This window comes from Brachyistius frenatus, unplaced genomic scaffold (assembly GCF_029030835.1).
Source record: "Brachyistius frenatus isolate BFR_SWC_R1_liver_20210118 unplaced genomic scaffold, ASM2903083v1 Contig_1, whole genome shotgun sequence".
Classification (NCBI taxonomy): Eukaryota; Metazoa; Chordata; class Actinopteri; family Embiotocidae; genus Brachyistius; species Brachyistius frenatus.
Window position 1 is genome coordinate 7,761,905 of NW_027210600.1, and position 22,096 is coordinate 7,784,000.

The 22,096-nt window shown below is 45.3% G+C and overlaps 1 protein-coding gene across 1 annotated transcript in view; it reads right to left on the reverse strand.

Annotated features, from left to right (window-relative positions):
• Positions 1-3,961: 3,961 nt before the first annotated feature.
• mecom (MDS1 and EVI1 complex locus) overlaps positions 3,962-22,096 on the reverse strand; it is a 136,966-nt gene continuing 118,831 nt past the window's right edge. The window contains exons 8-18 of the mRNA XM_069724540.1: positions 21,863-22,019; positions 17,416-18,805; positions 17,073-17,160; positions 15,570-15,596; positions 11,709-11,875; positions 11,304-11,381; positions 9,669-9,850; positions 8,515-8,659; positions 6,307-6,549; positions 6,005-6,191; positions 3,962-5,916 (exon numbers count right to left, since the gene is read on the reverse strand). Coding sequence (XP_069580641.1) covers positions 5,782-5,916; positions 6,005-6,191; positions 6,307-6,549; positions 8,515-8,659; positions 9,669-9,850; positions 11,304-11,381; positions 11,709-11,875; positions 15,570-15,596; positions 17,073-17,160; positions 17,416-18,805; positions 21,863-22,019 — 2,799 coding nt within the window. The 3' untranslated portion in view covers positions 3,962-5,781. The remainder of the gene's footprint in view (positions 5,917-6,004; positions 6,192-6,306; positions 6,550-8,514; positions 8,660-9,668; positions 9,851-11,303; positions 11,382-11,708; positions 11,876-15,569; positions 15,597-17,072; positions 17,161-17,415; positions 18,806-21,862; positions 22,020-22,096) is intronic.

Consider the following 22,096-nt stretch of genomic DNA (forward strand, 5'->3'; position numbering starts at 1 on the left):
CATTTTATGTTCAAGTTGCTTCATAAGTAACAAGGCCTGAATGTGTGTCTCCACTTAAACTAATGCCATGATGAGCTACTTTCTCATCTAATCCACGAGTAAAGAAAGAGATGATTTCATCAGCCGGCTCTGAGTTGTCCAGCCACCATGCCATGTCTGATTAGACTCGTCATATTAAAACCATGTGCACGGCTGCTCTGCACTATCACGGCCTGTTCCCTGGGACTGTACTGAGTGTCCATCAATAACACTAATGACCCATAGCCTCCAGGGAGAAAAACAAACGGTGCAATGAAACCACAACCTTAAACTGTGCTGTTGTCTAATAGGGGGCGGACAGGGGTACAGAACAGACACAATGATAAGCAGAGAGGAAGATGAAGAAGGGGAGAGAAGTGAGGAGTTAGTCTGATTGGGCCATGGGTTGATTGTCCCGCACGCACACACACACATCTTAACACACACACACACACACACACACACACACACACACACACACACACACACACACACACACACACACACACACACACACACACACACACACACACATCTTAAGGGAGGACACAGACAGAGGAGGTGCTACCATTATAGTAAACACAACAAGCACTTGATGTGGTGATTTGTGGAGTCTCCCCACCCAAACACACACACACACACACTCAGAAATACACTTCCCACTCCTGCCAGCTGTGATCAAGTACCCCTCCACACCAACCTCCCTCAACCCCCCCCCCCCCCCACACACACACACACACACACCCAATCCCTCCTTAAAAGATACACTCCTGAAATGTTTCCCCTGGTGTCTGAGTCAGCACGGGTGCCAAGTCAATCAGTGTGAGAGCTGCCCGCTGTGATGGCCCCTCTCTCTCTCTGGGCAGTTACATGCCACACAGGGCTGGCTGCATGGACGGGTGGCAGAGGAAAGGAAGGAAGGGTAGGAGTGAGGAGAGAAAGAAGGAGGGGAGGATTGAAAGAAAAAAAGAGGATGGAGGCTGAACAGAGACTGTAATGATGCCTGATGTATTCTGAGGCTGTGCCAGCTGCCCCATTAGCTGAGTGACTCCGAGCCCCTCGAAGCGCTGCCCGCAGAGTGCCCACCACACCACATACACACACTGTAGGGACACAGCAGCATTTGGGTCCAGCCCCAGTGACACACACACACACTTTTCACATCTAACAGATTGCATTGACTAATGTACACTCTTCTGTCTGACTTCCTTTGGTCTTAAAGAAAAAAAAATGCACACCCATACACACACACACACACACACTGATCCCAGGCTCTGCCAGCCACACTTGGATACACACTGAGCCCTTTATGAAAGGCTGTGGGTTAATGACGGGAGTAACTCGTCCCAACGTGTTGATTAAGTGCGAGAGAATACATGGGGGACATTGGCATGTGCTAATCAACACTGATCAAACCCGAGCACACACAGCAGCTAAATGTTGAGCTGCCAAACTCACCCCTGCACCACTTCACTGCCCACGCACAATGACATTATACACTCTACTGTCTATTCATAATATTTTGGTGTTCTTTCAAGGGGCCGAGCCTTTGGACTTTTGTCTGTGGGAAGGTTTTTATGTAGGTGATGTAATTACATGGGCAATTTGAGTTGCAGAGGGGGCAGGGCCACTGAGGGGCTGGTGGCAAAGAGCCTAACCCAAGTTAGTTCCCAGATGTAGTCGAGGTCTAATTCCTGTTTGTTAAAACCGTATTGAACAGTTGCCTCACATGCTGTGACAGAAGGAAGCATGTAGAGTTCCTTTGGATGATAGTTGATAATGTGATTGGGAAGAACTGACCAGCATAGAGCAAGTGATTTTTCAAAAAAAAAGTAAGCTGTTGCAAACAGCCAAAAAACAAGCAAAAAAACAGAAGAGGATGCACTTTTCCATTTTCCTAGAGATCCCCCCCCCCCTTCAAAAAAAAAAAAAAAAAAAAAAAACCTCCCAAAAAAAAAAAAAAAAAACAATCCCAAAAGTTAAAAAACTCTTTTATACCCTGTCACTTCCTGACTGCAGCCAATCAGGGAGGTTCTCTGGGATTAGTGCCACTCAGACGCAGGTGGAATCAATCTGTCATCATCCACTGCTGCTTGGTACTCAGCTGCACTTTTACAATAACATTAGTTAAATAAGAGGCACAATCAAACACATATTACACAAGTGAACATTGCTCTCTCCGGAATTGACTAATGACAACAATACAACATCAGCAAACTATATCACCCACAAAGAAATCTTAAAGGGGACAGTACATTCCTCAAAGGGTCAGTCAGGTCAGGTAGTTAAAATCCAAAATGTCACAAGTTTTCAGGTCATGTAAATGTTGATCAAATATGCAAAGAGGAATGTGCACCTTCCTCTCTGCATCCATATCAACATAGAGCCAAGTAAATTACATATTTTAAACTTAAAGTTTAAATTAAAACACTGTTCCTTCAGCGCTTTTTTCATGTGATGTCTGGCTTCTTGTTGGAGTTGTTGGAGCTGCTTTAATCAGTACTTTTACAATAACAAAGAGTCAAAAGATTACATGCAGTGTAAAAGAAGTGGCTCGTAGTTACAAAACCAAAGAGTTTACACCCAACTCTGCCGTTCCCCTCAGCTCCACAGAGTTTTACAGTGTCTTTCAGGTCATTGTTTTGGTTTTGCGGACTACTACTTTACTGTTGTGGTTCACTCACTGATCTCATTGTGTTGGTTTCGGCAGCAGTGAGCGGCTCGAAGAATCCACTACACTTTACCTGCTCCGCACAAAGAGCAGTCAGTGCAGTGACCAGCTGGTGATAGTGGAGCATTCAGGAGTTTAAGAGCCAGAAATATCCACCAGGAGTTTGCAGAGACCAAAAACTAAACTCTAATTAGGAAACAAAATGAAAATGCTCGATTCAAAATATATACTTTAAGGCTCATAATATTTATGTTTGAACTTTTTTTTCCCACTGTCCCCAAGTGGCCAAAAAAACTCAGTCGTTGCAGGTTTATAGATTTACAGCAGGTTCTGAATCAGCAGATACAAATCCAAGAGAGAAGTGATGCTGTTGTACGACTGCTGACAAAGTGCCATAATCATATGAGCTTGAATTAGTTCACAACAGTACAGGTGGCAAAACTCAGACTCAGGACCAATAGTGCTGCCACTTCATTATGGCCCTGGCCTACGCCATCACCACCATCACTGCAGCTGACCTCATCAAAGCTGGACGACCCATGCTGACCTCATCAACACCGCGTGACCCTCTGTGACCTCATCAAAGCTGGACGCCCCATGGAGCCCTGAGGGCTGACGACAGGCCCTAAGAAAACAACCCATCCATTAGGGTGCCAAGAGCACTGTAAATGTGGAGTGTCAGCGCCAGCCATCTTCACTGTCATGCCCAATTCTCCAACCCCCCACCCGAGCTACTCGCTGGACAATGGAGCTGCGAAACCTCCAACCCTCCCAGCCACAATGTCCGCCCACGTTGGCTGGCAGCAGTGACAGACGGGGGGTAGGGGGTGCCGGATGGGGAGGCCTGCTGCAGGATGGGACTCTTATTGAGTGTTTGAGCGATGAGCCAGGTCATCACATCTACCCACCTCATCCATCATGCCCCACAAACGGACACAAATAAAGAGGACACATTCCTGCCTCCGCTCCCACTACCACATTGAAGCCCTCTCCAGCCTTTTCTCTGCTTCCCTCTCTCTATGTGAGCCAAAGCCTGGAGAAAAAAAGACAGAGGACCAGAGTTCAGGCTCTCCCTCGCTCTCGGAGGCCATGGGAGCGCCAGAAGAAAGCGCCAGGTGTTGTTCTGACTCATGTCTCGTAGTCTGAATTTCACTTTGGGCCAAAACGATGGGCAGCCGGAGGGACTATACGGAGCAGGGAGGTGTGAGGGAGGTGGAAGACAAAGGGTGAGTAAAATATCTGAGGAGGAATAAAGAGAGAATGGAAAACATGTCAATCCACATTGTAGTCCTTTATTTTCTTAAGTTGTTCCTCCCACAGTATTGAATTGAAATGCATAACAGTTACATTGTAGAAAGCATTAAAACAAAGTACCTCAACTTGCTGATTACTTTTTAAAATCGATTATAAACAAAACAACGACAAAAACAAACAAGTAATCTGGTCCCTCAAAACGGGAGAATAAATGAAAGTAATCTGTTATTTATCATAAATTTGGCACAAGGGATTAACATGAACCGAACATCACACAAGCTTGCAGACAACCGTAGAAAATGTCAGATACAGATCTTACCAGACCAATCATGCGCTTATGAAGAAATTATACCTGGCTTTTTTTTTTTTAAATTTTTTTTTTTTATTATTCATTCTTTATAATGTTTTCCATTTTTTACAATTGAATCATTAAATTGTCATAGAAAAAAAACCCTAAGTAATATCTATTCATCGACCGGTTTCATTAGTAGAGTAAGGAGTGAATTGTAGGTTTAATACTATCCGGCACTCAAATGTAATCTACAAACCCCATTGAACTCTGGGATAGGCCCGGCTGGGAATCTCCCCTTCACCTGGGCTAAGAGCAGTGCTATTCAGTAAACAAACTACAGTTTGCCAAGAAATAAATACAATTCTCAAAATACAACAGCAAATAACAACAACGACACCAACAAAAAAAACAAAAACAAAACAAAACAAAAAAATAATGATTGTCTAAAAATGAAAGACACACGAGCATGGAGTAGCTAACGACTAGCATTCGGGCTATTTAGTGGTATTGTTGGTGGACTAGGATGGATTCAAGGGTTTTGAGAAAGACATATGCCCTTTACAGAACAACAATTAACTTCAGCACTGGCTACTTATCTCAGTAAAAAAAACAAAACATTGTGTTTTCTTCTCTTCCACTAAAAAGACAATCTATTTATATCCTTTCACAGATAGCGCAGGCGGGCAGGATGGAGTGCAGTGGAGAACAGTTGGGAGACACTTGTGTACAGTGCTATGATTGTGCAGACACACGCAGCTATGAAAACGCAGATGGGGAAACTGGCCTGATTTCACTTGAACAATTTTTTATTTTATTTTTTCATTTGTTCTTCAATGACTTCAGTGATAGTAAAGCGCTGCTGGGGCTGTCCTTACATGGAGCGGTTTTCATTGGAACCAAGGTTTGCTCACCCCACCTTTCATTTTTATCATCAAGTACATGTATTTATGAGAAACACCTGTGGATCTCCGGGGGTTAAAGGGGAATTCTTGTTCTAGGTCTTATGCTTTACACACAGTGAAACATGCTAGGCTGAAACCAGCTGTCTTTGAGACACAACCAAACTCACTCTCAGCGTTAAAGGTTCTCCTCGCCTTGTGTGTGTGTGTGCTGGCCAATCGATTCAGTCTAGCAGTGACACATCAGCACATCCATCTTCCGTATCTATCAGCTGCCTTTGCTGTGCAAAACATAGAAATTCAGGAGAATAAATACAGCTATTATTACTTTCGCATTATTATTTTCACCACATCCTGGTTGGTGTTAATGGGAGAAATCAATTGGAAGGTCTCAGAGGGACATTTTGCTCTTTATCTGCCGGAGGTTTTTCGGAGTTGGGTGTGGGCTGGGTTCTGCATGGAACAGTGACCCTGCTTTGTGTGTAAGGCAGTCAGATGGGCCGTGGTTCTGCTCAGCAGTCACTCTGTGGACGATCGGGGGCCCCTGCAGGTGGCCCCCGCAAAGGACTCCCAGTGCTATAGGTAGGTCAGGGTCGGGGGGGGGGGGGGGTGTTGAGAGGCGAGAGGGAAGTCGCAGAGGGGCGTCATCATACATGGCTGAGGGATTGGATGGCACTGGATTCAGCAGCAGCCCGTGCCAGACTGTGCCACATGGTGGCCGGGGTGTGAGTGGCTGGGTGGAGAGAGTCCTTTTCAGCCAGAGACAGCATCATGGCATAAGCCTGAGGGAGCAGAGACAGTTTACATTTAACCACCATGTTAAAATATATACATACATAGTGGAGGTAAACAGGTGTACAGGCATTTTACCTGAGACTTTGACTTCCTGAAGAGTGGCTGTTTGACGGCCTCAGTCAGAGAGGGAGAGCCAAACGATCCATCATCCTCATCTCCGTCTCCGTCACTCAGCTCACTCTCCTCCAGCTTGCGCATGTCAGACAAACGATGAATATGATCCAAGGCTGAGTAGCTGCTCTGCTCCTCCTCATCCTTATACCTGGAGGTCGGGCAGAACATTTAAATAAGACGTTTTCAAGATACTTCTGACAGGGCAACATCATGTTGGCAATGGAAAATGATGCGTTAGATGTGTGCTCTCGTAGCAAATTTACCTCATGGGAGAGGTTTTACAGCTGAGGTTAGAGTCGTTTGGCTCGCTGAAGTCCATTTCGTCTTGTATGATGTCATCGCTTAGGTTGCCAGGAAGCACCTTGCCCTCCGGTTTGTCCAGGTTGCTCGGCTCTTCTGCTTCTTCTTCATCGGCACCTAGCTCCTCTGCTTCTTCGTCTTCCAGGTCACGTGACCCGTGGCTGGCCATCAGGGGCTTCTCTTCTTCAAAAGGGCCGCCATTTAACCTGCAGACCAGGAACATGGATTAGATCAGTACAGCTTGATAATGCAGTGGAAGAGTAAATAAGAGTGACATATAATTCACTCCTTTTAGGTTTCAGAAAAGAAAGTGTGCCTCGTAAATTAGCAACACAAGGAAGAAAAAACGAGATTAAAGTAAACCAAGTGGTGATTTTTGATTTTTGGTTTCTGACAAGTTCATGTGCGAGTCCTTTCCAGTTCTACACAAAAACAGTGGGACATATGGGATAAAAAGCAAAGAGAGGTGGATCTGAGGCAGAACATGGCAGCTGGGATTGAGCAAAGCCGGAATCCCGTTTGTCATCGAGGCTTTGGGGCCCCTTTGGGCACGGCAGCACTGGGTTGATCAGTGCAGCACTTAAATGGAGTGCTCTGCCTCGCTCCTTGTTTATTTTCCCTACTATCTCGTATTCATCTAATAGGCAAAATATTTAGCTGACAGCCCCATTTGGTGGGAGAGTTATGAGAGTGCTGCCAACCGACTCATTTCTCTATCCCAGCGGAGGGAGTGAGGGCCAGCTATCCAAACTGCCCGTCTCTTAATCTGCCCCTCTGTTTCAGCGCCACAGGAAACCACCATTTGGTAAATCATCTGGAACCACATTAAGACTGATTCACTAATTACACTCAGGGACATCTTTCGTCAGCTCCCAAAAATGCCATTTCTTGCACAAAGGATTCAGAGATTGAGACTGAAAAGTAAACAGGGAGAAGTAGACAGAAGGGAAACCAAACATATCAATAACAACAGCACATCTTTATTGAATGCTCACACACAGGATACCTGCACTGGATTTGGATTTGAGTGTGGAGTGATTTCAGAAAAGAGGCGAGGGAGTTATCACAGATTATATTTTAGCACATAAAGGATCATTTTGCGCCGTCTATCAGCAGCTGATCATTTTGGGCTTTCAACAGAGGTCCCGCTGAAATGCAGAGTTCGGGGCTGACATGGTGGTATTCATGCCGTGTCAAGCTCGCAGGGGCTGCGAGGAGGAACTCGCCCCAAAAGAGAGAGCGAGAACTCTGTGATTAAGAAAACAGATTCGCTAATTACGCTTTCAAACGTGGTAATTTGCTGAGGATAAAGTATCTATCACAAGTAGTCAGGAGCGCAGCACTTTGAAAGGAAACACAGGCCGACCCCGTGACCCCACCCCCTCTACCCTCTTCCTGTAGGCAGACATGTTGGTTCCAGATGTGGCGGCCTAAACTGCTGCACCCCCCCCCCCCCCCCCGCCCACCCCGCACCTCCTCCTGCTCCTCTCCCATCCACTCTGACGCTCTAACCGCCCTCCCGGTCCTGCTCTCACAATCATCGAGCAGTCTACGAGATCTCTATCTGGCCTTACAATCTGCCCTGCCATCATACCAACATGAGGCGCGTGAAAACAAACTCAGGGACCCGAGCGGACCTCTCAACGGCTATCGGATATGATCACAGCTACAATAATTTATTTGCATAATGCTCAGACAAAGTTGCATGCACACAGATATCTTATGCTACATGTGGCCAAACTGATTTAAAGAACTCCTTCATGTTTCCAAAAGCTGTGGTTATCTTAAATGTCATCACAGATGATTGCTCTCTACTGCAGACCCCTGAACATGATGTGATTATTAGCAAAGGCTGGCTGGGTGGTTTGAAAATACAAGTCTAAAGTGGGCTGATAGCAGTTGAGCCATTATTATGTGTATTCAAGCCCTGAGAGACTTTTTTTTAAACCCAGCACTTGTAATAAAGTCACAGCTACAGTACAATGTAGGGTAGACCAGCAACTACAGTTTCATAAAGTCATCTTTTGATGCTTTTTTTGGAGGCTCTGGCCCTAGTTGGTGGAAAACAATGACTATTATAATAATTTTCTCCTTGTGTAGCTCAGGAGATAAGGATCTGATCTGGAAAAAACAGGCACTCAGAAAATGACCTTTTATAAAACGCCTCTCACCCTTCATCAGAGGGGTCCGGGGATGTCTGGTTCTGGCTCGCGTTGCTGATGAAATTTCTTATTTCATTAAAATAAGAGTCCTCTTTGTCATCCAGTATGGCACTGCCACTGTCCAGCTCAGACTGCGGGGACGACATTGCAGTTCCTGAAGAAACACAAACAAAATATTCAATGTTTTACCAAGATGCCCTAAGACATTTCTAAACAATGTGCACATTTTATTGTTTAAAATGAAACGATGCCATGAACTCATGTTTGTTTGCTCCCTTTATATTTCCTACAAACATCTTTGACTAGAAAAACATGTTCTCCTCATTGCATGGCAGTGTCTGTATCTGCTGGTTATAAATGCTTAATGAATCTACAGTGAGTGAAATCCAGTTTTCCCTTCTGATGTAAGCCATTACATCACAGTGACAAATTTGGATTGTGCATCATGTTAATCACATTTCCATTGAATTCTCTATGAAATATTTGGTATTTTTGGAGACCATAAGAGTTTGCCTACAGTTTAAAATAAAGTTATGTAAGATTTGAGAATTTGCCCGGCCGCACCAAAGGCATTCGTAATGACACACTCACTAAAATATTCGCGAGGTTTATGAGACTTTTATTGTGTTAAGGAGAAAAAGCTTTCCTGTCCAACATTTTTCAGTCTATTATCTTTGTGTTCTGGGTTGGATAATGTATTGTTTGAAGCTGAAAAGTGAAAGCCGGGCTGATAATTGATTTTGCATTTGATAGATTGCACATTGTGTCTGATTAAGTGGCAACCTCCTCTGAGGCCTGATGCTGTCGGCTGCTGGCCAGGTGTCACTGCTCGTTCTGCTGATTCAGACTCAGAGCGATGCAACCTATCAAACCCACGAGCTGTGAGTTGTGCTGCTGATGAAAGCAGCTCATTCAGAAAATATTTTGCGCTGTTGCAGAGGTCGATGACAGATTTATATAATTTAATTTCTCAGCCTCTAAGATAGTCTCTAATCATGAGTAAATTATGTTTTATACTATTCAGCAGGATTTATGAATCTCACAAGTCAGCAAACCTGCTCTCATTTTCTCTGATAAAGTGTGGAAGAAAAAAAAAGAAAAAAAGCTCCAAACAGTAAACTTAATCATGTTGTCATCTAATAAAATCTGCACCATCTACAAACCTTGCTCCTCACCTGACAGGTTGCCGTTCTCGTGCTTTTTGAGGTGACGGTCCAGGTTGGTCTGCTGACCAAAGCAGCGGTCACACAGGTGGCACTTGAAGGGCTTCTCCTTGTTGTGGATGTTGCGAATGTGACGCTGCAGGTTGGAGGAGATGCTGAAGGAGCGGTCGCAGTATTTACACCTGCAGAAAAAAATGGAGGCCTTTCACTGAAACTATGCAATGACAAAAACAGCAACGTACACAAGCTGCAGGTCATAAATACAACTGTACTGCATAATGAAGCAGGAAGCTGTGGTTTGTTCTGTGGGAAACATAATGAGATACGTAATGCAGGACACACATACACACACTCACACAGACAGTCCCAGCAGTCCCACAGTCCCAGACATGATGGAGGAGCTTGTTTAAGGTGAAACAGCTCTGCCTCTTATCTCCAGCCAGTGCAATAAAATTGCATTCTTCTCTCACAAAATAAGCACGCAACAGATTTGGTTCTAGCCCTGCAAAATTAGAGGCGCTTGCCAAGTTTCTTCATGCAAAATTATACGAGAAGATTACATCTTTTCTTCTGGTGGAATTAACTCGCTCGATTGGCTGTCCCTCAGGAACCCCCCGGTTATCTCCACAAAAAAATTACAATAAACAGCGGTGATCTTTAATGGCATGCCAGCGTGCAGAGTGCAGGCTATCAGGCTAGGGCAGTAGAGGCCTGCATCTGTCTTTCTCTCTCCCCTGTGGTCAACAGGCCTCCTCCAAACTTTGGGCCAACATTCCTCTACCTTAGTAACTACAAAGCGGTGCAGTGCTAGCCAGGGCTGACTCATTATCCAAATGTAGTAAATGTGCAAAATTAATTTTTGCATGTGTACCGAGCTGCTGTTGCATTGTTACTGTTAATTCCACCTCAGAAGCACCTGGATAAAGCAGACGTGTTGACGAGGATAGAGGCTGAGCAGGCACCAAAGTGTCCCTAACACAATACTAAAATACAACTATTATTACCTGGAAAAAAAAAAAAAAAAAAAAAAAGCCTCACTTGGTCCGGCAAGTAGCCAGAGGCTTGCAGATCACTTTGAGTCTGGCCTCATAAGCACAAGAGAAATGACCACAGCTGCCGGGGCTGGACATCTGCCCATGCTCTTCATCACCCCAATTTTCTCCCAACTTCCTCCCTTCCTCTCTTTCACTATCCCAGCTTTAACCTCTCCCCCCTCCACCGCTCCTGTCACCCAGGCGACGGACACCATTTTTCATCGGGCAAATTATTTAGCCGTAGGATAATTATTCCAGGGTTTTATGGCATAAGAACACATACATACACACACTCTGGTCTGACTGTAGACGAGTCATCTCTGGGAAAAAAACTTCCACACTGTGTTAACTAATGAGCTGTGTCTGTATTTATGTCTGCTTGAGAAGACACTGTGTGGACGTGCTGTTGTGCATCTGATTCTTGATCAAACAATAATGTGCAATATAGCTTTAAACAGTGTGTACAGAGTGAGGACTGGAGAGTGATATTTAGCCAAGTGATATTTAGCAACACAAACCAAAACTAAACACCCACAACGCACACAAACACACAAGAGACGGTGTAAAGAGTGAACACGGCTCTTTAGACTGGTATTCTTACCTATACGGTTGCTCTCCTGTGTGAGTCCTGAGGTGGCGGGTCAGGTTGGCGGAGCGAGGGAATATTTTTCCACAGTATCTACAAGGGAGTAAGAAACATTTTAAAGTGGTTCACTTTAGTGTTCCAAGACACACACACACACACACACACACACACACACACACACACACACACACACACACACACACACACACACACACACACACACACACACACACACACACACACACACACACACACACACACACACACACACACACACCAGTCCAGATTTACAAGAAAGGAAAAACAAAGCTGCCAGTGTCAGTATCAAAATGATTTGCCAAAGATGAATGATCATTTATGACCGACGTGAAAAAGTTTGAAATTAAAAAAAATCCATGCCAAGCCAGTTTCCGTAGTTACCTGCACGTGTAGCGCTCCTTGCCCTTGCGCAGCAGCGTCTCTGGAAGTGCAGAGGGTGGGGCTCTAAAGTCGAACATGGAGGGAACGGAGCGCAGCAGGTCACCAGACTCCGGCTTCAAGGAGCCGAACGTTTCCAGCTTCTCTGCCATGTTCTCGATAGCCGTCATCTGAGGAGACAAGAGGGAGGAGGGACAGAGTGACGGGTTAACTTTGTGCGTAACATAATTCAGACTCATTAAGCACGGCAAACTCCAACATGTATATCAAATAAAGTGATGTTTAAGAGGCTCTTTTTCAGTTTTGAATGCAGTGTTACTTATCACCATCATGTCATTGCAATTAAAATATTAGAAGAAATGTAAATTAAACACCAGTTTACCAGTACCAGCAGGCCTTTTTACATTTCTTTACATCAAGCACAATTGGCAAATATTTATAGATTCTGATTTACTGTTTAACGTTTCTGAAGACATAATTATTTATTTCGGTACAGATGTGTTCCTATCATGTTTGATGGATGAGTCCTGTTTACAGGCATCATACCAGCTGAGAAGAAGCGAAGCAGGTATTAGGTGAATTCTTATTATGACGTTCATCAATGATTCATGCTTCACAAGGTCAAATCTCTGGTACATTTGACACTGATTCATAACTTTGTTACAAAACAAAAAACAGTGTGCACCCATTGATGGTCAGCGGCGAGCAGGTGTGCAACTCTGAATGTTAAATTCAGCCAACTCTCGTTCTCTTACAAATATACATTATGCAGGTACAGTAGGTAAATAAACACACACAAACACACACATGTAGGATTAAGGACTGCAGCCAATCTACTAATGAGGCTGAACATTTACTTTCATCAGATACTCTCAGAGGAGATACGTGTGTGTGTGTGTGTGTGTGTGTGTATGAATAAGAAACTATGAGCTGCATGGTGGTCAAAGTTGATTAACTACCTTCAATGTGTGTAAAATATATGTATGTGTGTGAGCGAGAAGAATGTATTTGTAATGCATTTTTATGTGCGGGAGTGCGCGTGTGTCCGGAACGTGTGTGCTCACAGGCGTGCGCGTTGTATGCCAGTGGGATTGTACGTGCGTAGTGTGTGTGTGTGTGTGTGTGTGTGTGTGTGTGTGTGTGTGTGTGTGTGTGTGTGTGTGTGTGTGTGTGTGTGTGTGTGTGTGTGTATGTGTGTGTGTGTGTGGCAGAGGAGTGATTCATGTCCACTGCTGGGCTGTAAACCATTCTGTGCACAATGCGGGCAGACAGCACATTCGTCAATATGAAAGATGTTGACATTACTGATCAAGGGCCAGACACGGGTAATAATGATATCGCTGTGCTGAGAGGGGCGGGATGGGGGAGGAGCGGGGGGCTGGAGGGGGAGTGAAGGGAGAACTGGAGGGAGGAGGAGAGGGAGGGGCGGGGGTCTCAGTAGGCCGCAGGGCCTGTCACCCATCTCACACACACACACACACACACACACACACACACACACACACACACACACACACACACACACACACACACACACACACACACACACACAGGAGTTTTTTTTTTTTTCCTCTTAAAGGGGCCACACAAATTTGCATTATTTGGCGTGTATTGAATTCTCAGCCCGTTTCTTATTCTTATTTCAATAAGGCAACAAATCAATGGTGATTCGGGTCCTCCACCAGAGCCCTGCTCCGACTCTGACATTCCATCTCCTGCTTTCACCCCCTGTCACTCTCAGGCTTCACGCCAAGATCGAGGAGACCGAGGGAAAAGAAACAGAGGAAGAGAATTGGAGGGGAAGCATGATGAAGGGCGCGATGATAGGGGAGAAAAGGAAGGAAAAGGAAAGTAAAGGAAAGGAAAGGAACGAAAGAAAGAGAGAAAGAAAGAAAGAAAGAAAGAAAGAAAGAAAGAAAGAAAGAAAGAAAGAAAGAAAGAAAGAAAGAAAGAAATGGAGAAAGAGAGAAAGAGAGAAAGAAAGAGGGACTGATGGCTGATGGATGGTGGTAGAGTCTTGTGTTGGGAGCTGCTGATTAGGAGTGACGGCCGAGTGTAAAGTTCCTGCCGCAGCCGTCGACGTTCCCACTGAGGGAGGATGTGGAGTGTCAGGTCTGTTTGATTATGAATATGCCAGTGCTACACGTCATGAATCAAAGGCAGGGGAGAGACACAGAGGGAGAGAACGGAGCGATAGTAAGCGAGGGAGTGAGGAAAAAGGAGGGGAACGGACTGAAAGACATGTAAGGGGTTGTGAGGAAGAGGGAGGTGAAATGCTTTCATATTTGTTTTGATGTGCACTGTGTATTTCATTGGGCTCTTTTCAGACACTGGAGTGACTGCTCAGTTTGTCTGCCTTGCTCAATGAGAGCCCATAACTCTGGGGAACATTAGGGCCCCTAAAGCTGCCGGCAGTATCGAAGCTGTTCGATAAGAAATTTTTAGAGCTGAAAACTACTCCATCTTGGCTCCATCTACTGGGGAACTCTGATCCCAACTCAGCTGACTCATGCTGCTGCGCTCATTGAAGGGCTGCCTCGGTGTAAATGAAAGGCATAATGACCCTTGTTATGAAAATTTATCTGGAGGATACAAAGTGCCGGTCAAGGGAACCAAAAAAGCCAAAATGTACATTAGGTTTATGCATGATATGGGATAAACACTGATATAGAATTATTTTTTTCCAGTTTATAACTATTTTTTAACTTATTGTTACATTTGAGAAAATACGATTTGATTTATCTTTTATTATGCAGCATCCCACTTTGTTGCCTAAATGTTCCAAAATGCAATCGGAAGTGGCTTGGTCGTCTTTATAAACCTATTTAATGCTTTGTTTGCAGTCTCACAGCAAATTATTTACTCATCCAGTCCAATAGTAACCATCAGTCTGCCACAGATTACACTTCAAAAACCTTCAGCCATCGAGCTGCTTTTATGGAGGGTGAGTCAGGTTCATTAGGCCACAGCCTGGCAGATCTCTGTGTCGAATGTGTGTAAAATGTTTGACTAAAAGGATAAGAGGATAAATGCCTCCACATTTTCATCTAAAATGATTTTTTAATTGTTTTATAGTCTTTGTGTGAGAGACCTCCCCCAAACCATACCACACATATGTCCATTCAAACACTCACACACACAGCCGAAACCCCCTTGTCTTCCCCCTGAGGCAGTGTGCATGCATCTGTAAACTTGCTTGTTGCTGCAGTGTCGCTCTGGGACCAGCAGTTGATTGGCTATCTTCAGATGTCAGTGATGCTGTTAGGGCCTTAATTAGCGAGATGCATTCTCAATTGTTGATCTTTATCGGGAACCAGATGTTTGGAGGGAGGAACTAACCCCCCATTCCCCTCGCCAGGGTCCCAAAGAGACTGTTACCCTTTCGTATAATGTAAAGGAGCCCCTGTAAGCACCACCCATTACCCCACTTTTGCCTCCCCCCCTTTGCCCCCTCCATGCCCATTTTCAGGAGCCCTGCTTCATTCTCTAAATAAGCAAACATATTCGGTGCTGCTGCATGGACAGGGTGTAGCTCAGCTGGAAATCCCCACTTAGACCCTTTCATGTGAATCAGGGAAGATATATGTCAAGATGTAATGATATAAACAAATCAAAAAGTCAGGCTCAGATACTCACAATATGATAATATGAAGTACAATATAAACATTGACATGAAATGTCTTTGTATTCACATATAAGAAAGTGATTCTATGACCAGTCCCATCAGTGCGTGATGGTGACAGGCTGAAGCCATGCGAATGCAGGGTGATGTCAGTTGTAAACTGTTATGCAGCCCATGCATTAAGCATTGGATGGGGTCTGTTTGGTAGAGGCACAGACACTGTAGGTTAAAGAGGAACTTACCCAAGTTCTCTGATCTGGCAAACGAAACTAAGGGGCGGAAGAGAAGGAGAAGAGAAAGCAGTCAGAACCAGGAAGTGGCGCATGAATCAACAGCTTTTGATTGGACACATATGGGTACAGCCGGGATGATGGGTCTTGGTGCAATTAACTTTGAATGAGCAACGAGCTGCCTATCTGCAGAGTTATGGCGCATGAGTTATTGGAGGCTCTAATAGTTCCCAACACTTCCTGCTGTTCAATAAGCTCATTATAGACAGCTACAAATACAATCGCAGTATGTAATCTAAGCCAGTATTGCGGAGCAGTAAAATTTCCTGCCAGGAAATAAAAAGCTGAATCACCAAAGGTTGAAAAGAAGTTCCAGTCCCCTCAGCTTTGCAACCTCTTTTTTTGATATATTGCTCGAGAGTGAGTCAGGTGACTGAAAACAAACCCCCTCAAAAGTATACAGAAGGGGCCCTTCCCTGCTCTGGCTTGGACCTACCCTGGTCTGGTATTTGTAGGAATGATTTGTGTGTCCAGACATCATAAAGTCATAAAGATGGACTAAGCACTCTGTTAGTGTTTCTACTGATAGGACACCTCATTAAGGCGTGTGGGACGGCCATGTGGCTGCTGCAGGCTGGGCCCATGCAGCAGTCTGGACAGGGGACATAAATCAGACAAATGAAACAGCCTGTAAAAACCAGACCTGAAACGGCCAGAAAAGGAGGGAAAAAAATCATATGCCTGAGAAAGTGGTGTTTTCACTTTCCGACGGACCGTTCTCACCCGCGGGGGAAGATTGAACAAATGAACGTCAATGCAACATGTCATCGACACACATGCGCGTGCATGCGCGCGCGCACACACACACACACACACCTCATATGGAGCCTGACACTGGAAATACTGGCACAGAAGACCCAAGGGCAGAAATCATTGCTTTAAGAGCATATCATTTTTTATATTGTAATCAAAGACACATTATGGGAAGACGTGTCATAATGTGCCCTTTCTTTCTGCCACATCTGTTTCAGATAGCCAACAACGGGCTTAACAGGCAGTAGCTTGGGTAAGACTGGAGCCGTTTACTAATCCTCATTAATCCAGTTCAGTCAGTCTGGGACGACCAGTCTGAGTAAGAGCTCCTTATACAAAGACTCTTAATATGCAGTGACTGGTTAAATGCCCAGCTGCTGTCACATCTGCACTCATAGGAAGCTAACAGCTAACTTTGTAACAGTGATGTTGTGGTGGTTAGATGACAAGAGTCATTATGAATTCACATGAATAAGGCGAACCGAGAACCAGCCCTACCTATTAGGGTGCTATAAACATCTGAGAAAATCAACTTTAAAACTAAATAAACAGGAAGCAGTGGATATGTAGAAATGTACAGCTGCACTGGGAAGAATGCAGGATGTAGTCCTTTGTGCAAACACAGTGTGTGCCACCTTATTATGTTTCCTCTAGATGTCCCAAGTTTCCCCGGTACCCCCGGATGCCAAAGTCAGAACCTACCTGTGGATGGAAGAGGAAGCCTGGAGCTGGCCGCATGTACTTGTCTTTGAGAGTCTCAAACGGATCGCTCATTCTCCTCTTCTCAACCCTGCTAATAGTAGATTTCTATCAGTTCTTTACGCATGCACAGCAGCAAATGTTGGTACACTTACATTAAGTCTTACCAAAGAAAATACAGCAATTACGTGAGAGTAAAATACAACAGGCATATACAGTACATTAGACATACAGTCTTCAGTGAGAAAAAAAAATCTGTTTAGGAGCATTGTACTGTTTACACATTGTGGGAAATTGCAACAGAAACTTGACTTGAGGCTGAGTGAAGTACTGGGAATAACAATACCTGTATATAGGGTCCATGAAGAAAGGTGTGGGCCTGGCATGCTGCAAGGAGGTGTCCGCTTTTGGGATCTCCACCACTCCCTTCCCCTCCTCATAACTCAGGTTCTTCTTTGTCTTCTCCTCTCTTGGATTACGGCCCCTGGATCCCAGGCTCAGATCTAGCGGCTGATCCTGACCAGTGGAGTGTGAGACTTCTGGTTTGGAGGGAGCAAACGGGGCTAACTTCTCCTCCTTTCGCTTGGTAGTGAGGTCAAATGGTGACTCAGATGAGGATTTGCCTTTGGCCTTCTTGCAGTCATCGGTCGGCGACTGTGGTTCACCCTTCAGGCCTGCTGGTCTGACGTCCCTGTCTGGGAAGGGGTAAACTGGAGGAGAGAAAGCTGGGAAGAAAGGCAGCGGGAACATAGAGGGGTAGGGCAGAGGTCCAACCTTCTTGTCCTGCAGGCCAGCTAGTCCTGTGGAGCCAAAGTACTTCTCAGCAATGGAGGCAATGGCCTTAATAGAGTCATTCACAGCCCCTGTTACAGCTGTGTGCTCGTCCAGTGAGGATGGGATGAGAGAAGGGCCTGGAAAGTCTTTGGCAGCACTGCTTCCCATCAGGCTGGGGCTCTGGGGTCCTCCTTCAGCGACCTTCCTCTTGGGACCTTTGCCATTTTCTCGAGCAGCCCCCCTCTCCCTCTCACTGTCCATGTCGCTCTCGAGCTCAGACCCCGACGTGCTCTCCAGATCACTTCCGCTGGGCGTGCTGACATCGTCCAGGTCGCTGCTTTCCGACTGGTCGCTCTGCTTGTTCTGCCGCTTTGCGGAGGATGAGGAACCCTGGTTGTGGAGCTCTGAGCCTGACATCGGATTTCCAAGTGAAGCGCCATCTTTACGGAGAGCTTTGAGTAGCTCTCTAGACTCCAGAGCACCGGGGCTCGGAGGCAGCAGTGGGCTCTTACTCAGCTCTGCACCAGGCCCGGCAACAGGTGCGTGGGCTGCATGTCTGAGAGGCGAGGTGGTGGCAGGAATGAGCTGTGGCCGGTGATAGAGTCCAGAGGGAAACAGGCCAGGGAAGCTGAAAGGAAATGCTGGGGCAGCGGGGAAGGTAAGCCCACTGTGGTGGCGGCTTGCCCCAAAATAATCAGCCAGTCCAGTACTGCTGTGACCCATCGCGAGAGCGGATTTGTCCAAGCCAGGGGCACCAGGCAGTGGCATACCCTGGGCAAACAACCCCCCTGCTGTGAAATGGTTCTTCCCTTCACAGAAGCGCCGGTGCTTGTTGAGGGAAGAGGTGGTGCTGAACATTTGCCCACAGTCCTTGCACTTGATCTGTGTGCGGCAGTCAGCATGCATGCGTTTGTGGCGGCAAAGGTTAGAGAACTGGGTGTAGGACTTGTGGCATACCTCACCTGCAGGGGGGACACAGAGACAGATGTAGAACGTATCAGTATCCAACACACACTGGACATACACACAAAGATTACACTGCATGATATGACATCTCTAAGTGGATATGCTGAAGCAAAGGAAATACAGCACGAGTGATATGCCTGTGTTCCCGTCAATACTTTGACAATAGTTTTCCAGCAAAATAAAAGAAGAGGTGTGTCCAGATCCTGGCATTGTGAGGAAATCTGTTTGGTTCACGGTATGAGTCACTCGCTGCCACTCATCACCTGCACATCAAACCAAATTCCCAGGCATCTCCAGCCCCATTGTCCTCCCAGGGACGCTCCCAGGGAGTCCATAAACAATCACACACAGACACACATATGGACATGCAAGGCACATTCACAAAATATTCACACAACACAAAGAAATTGAATCACACACGCAGACACACACACACACACACACACACACACACACACACACACACACACACACACACACACACACACACACACACACACACACACACACACACACACACACACACACACACACACACACACACACACACACACACACACACACACACACACAGGCATACAGACGTAAAGATACACACACATTCTCAGCAGTACAATGGCTCTATTTTAAGTTTGTGAAGGAAGTGGAGTTGAATGAATCCTATCCTGCAGTCCGGTTCCCAGGGACAGGTCTCACGTCCTCCACTGCCCCTCTTCCCTCTTCCCCCTCCGGAGCCTCTGCAGTCAACCCCTTCAGTCCCCTCACCTTGTCCCCGTAGCTGGGGCCCTGTCATCCTGCGCTAAGTGACCTTCCCACAGTCAAGCCCTGCATGCCTGTCTGTCACTCTGTCTGACCCTGAGAGACGAACAGTGACAACACCTGACCCTGAGACAAAACATCACCATCTGACGTTATCTGTCCTCATTATTAATCTGTCAGCTTTACGGGGAATAGAAGCCAAGTACATATTGTCTTTTTTATTCGAATAAAAGTCAAACCGTTTATGAAAGCAGGAAGATATTCCTCTTTGTTGCCCCCTCCCCACACTTTAGGATATTTTGTAGATTGGCTGCACTACAGTTTATGTTTCAACAAGACTTTGATCGTACAATATAAGAAAGCGGTTTCGAAGCATCTCTGGATGATTGATTTTGCTCACATTGTTATTAGATCTTCAGAACGAGGATAAGGAAGTGGCTCGGCTCACACTGTGATTACACTTCTGCATACTTTGGATGCCTTCCAGCCACAAGGTGCACAAGAGGCAATTCAAGGAGATGCAGAGGAAGAGCGGGAATAAAGTATTTTGGAAACAGATTCGAATAAACACCCCAGAGGAACTTCAAAACGGGAAAGTTCGAGCCAAGAGTGAATGTAATCTTATAAAAACAAGTCAGTTTTAATTGGAACACAATCAGGACAAGACAGTAGTGGAAAACATCTGGGAAAAGATGAAAAGAGTTCCTGGGATTTTACACTTGATGTTTCTTCTGTGTCTTGCAACACAGATGAAGAAATATTTTATACTTTGGGTTGTCTAAACTTAATCTAATGTAATCTCTTGTGTTGCAAAAGGGACATTGACATAGGCAGCATGTGGACATTGAAGTAACAAATTGTAGCTGCTTCTATTGCACTCTTTTTATGTGTGTCTTTTTACAAGTGTAGCCACATGGCCTGAGCAAACTACAAGAAAAAAGCCTGTCACCATAAATCATGTAGTTGTGACATTTATAGACTAACAACACATATGCATTACACACTGAGCGTGAGATCTGATTCACTACACGCGCGTGTTCGTCAGCTCTTAATAAACTGAAACAAAATAATATAAACACATTCCTGAGGGAAGAGCAGTGGATAAGCAAGAGTGAGCTGAGTGTAGGAATGAATAGCCCAGCAGGTCTGAGTGCTCCCTGTTCACGGAGAAGCTCGAAGACACACACATCTTTGACACATTGCGTGCACATAACAAAGAAACAGAATCATGTGTGCGTACAGTGCGGAACAGAAGTGCTGTCCAAAACACGTACATGCCGTTCAAGAGCACTCACACAAACAAACACTCCAGACACACATGATTTATCCCAGGCAGCCTTCATGTTTGAGGCTGCTTTGTCTCTTTTTTTTTTTTTTTTTTTTTTTTAACACAGCCATTAGTTGTTTTTAAACCTGCATATTTTCTGCTGATTACAGCAAATGGACTCCAATACGGAGGGAGCGTGGGGAAGAGGGCTGGACATGTGGTTGCTATTTGTGTGGAATGGTGCATGTGGTGGAGGCAGAGAGGAGAGAGTGGTGAATCTAAGGTCTTCAGTGGAGATGCAGTCCCTCCTGCCTATATATGTGTGTGTGTGTGTGTGTGTGTGTGTGTGTGTGTGTGTGTGTGTGTGTGTGTGTGTGTGTGTGTGTGTGTGTGTGTGTGTGTGTGTATTTGGTGTGTGGACCGGTTTGTATGAACTCGCATGTGTGTGAAAGAGGGAAAGAGAGAGAGGGCAAAGGGTGAAGGTCATCGTGCTTTAGGCGAAGGAGATCGGATCTCTTGTGTGAGGTGGTGAAAGTGTGAAAGGTCAAAATGTGTTTGGGTCTTGCAGGAGTTTACCGGAGAGCGGGGACAAAACATGTGTGCTTAAGAGAGGAATCAACTGAGAAAAAAGAAGTGTGTTAGCTGTAGCGTCACCAGTAGATCAGACCGGGTCACCGCGACAGGCAGCAGTGAGGTTAGATCAAGTGTGATTGAATCGAATTACTTGCAAGTTTGATTGCTTGTATTACCATATCAGCAGTGTGTGAGAGTGCTGATGCAGGAAAACTGCAGGACTCTTGTCTTAAAATAAATGGTACTGCCACGCTAAACACTGCTACAACGTAATCTCATGTGTAAACCCTGTACAACATTACAGTATTAATTCTTGAAAAGGAGCTGAGGAGGGTTAATGTGTATTTTTACAAAAACATCAGCTTTTCTATTAAAGGCAAGTCAAAGCATGTTATTATTGTTATTATTATAATGTACTGAGGAGACTTACATAGGTAGGGTCTTAGTGACTTACACATGAAGGGCTTGACACTGCTGTGGATGTGCTTATGCTGCTTGAGGCCCGAAGACGTTGCGAACGTCTTGCCACAGTCAGAGCAGGCATGGGCACGCGCCCCAACATGCTGCGAGCGAATGTGCCTCTGTAGGTTACTGGGGTCTGTGAAAACCTGCTGGGGGAAGCAACCACATAGATACAACGGGGGAGTTACTAACTGCCTCTGAAAGTGACACAAAAAAAAACAGACAT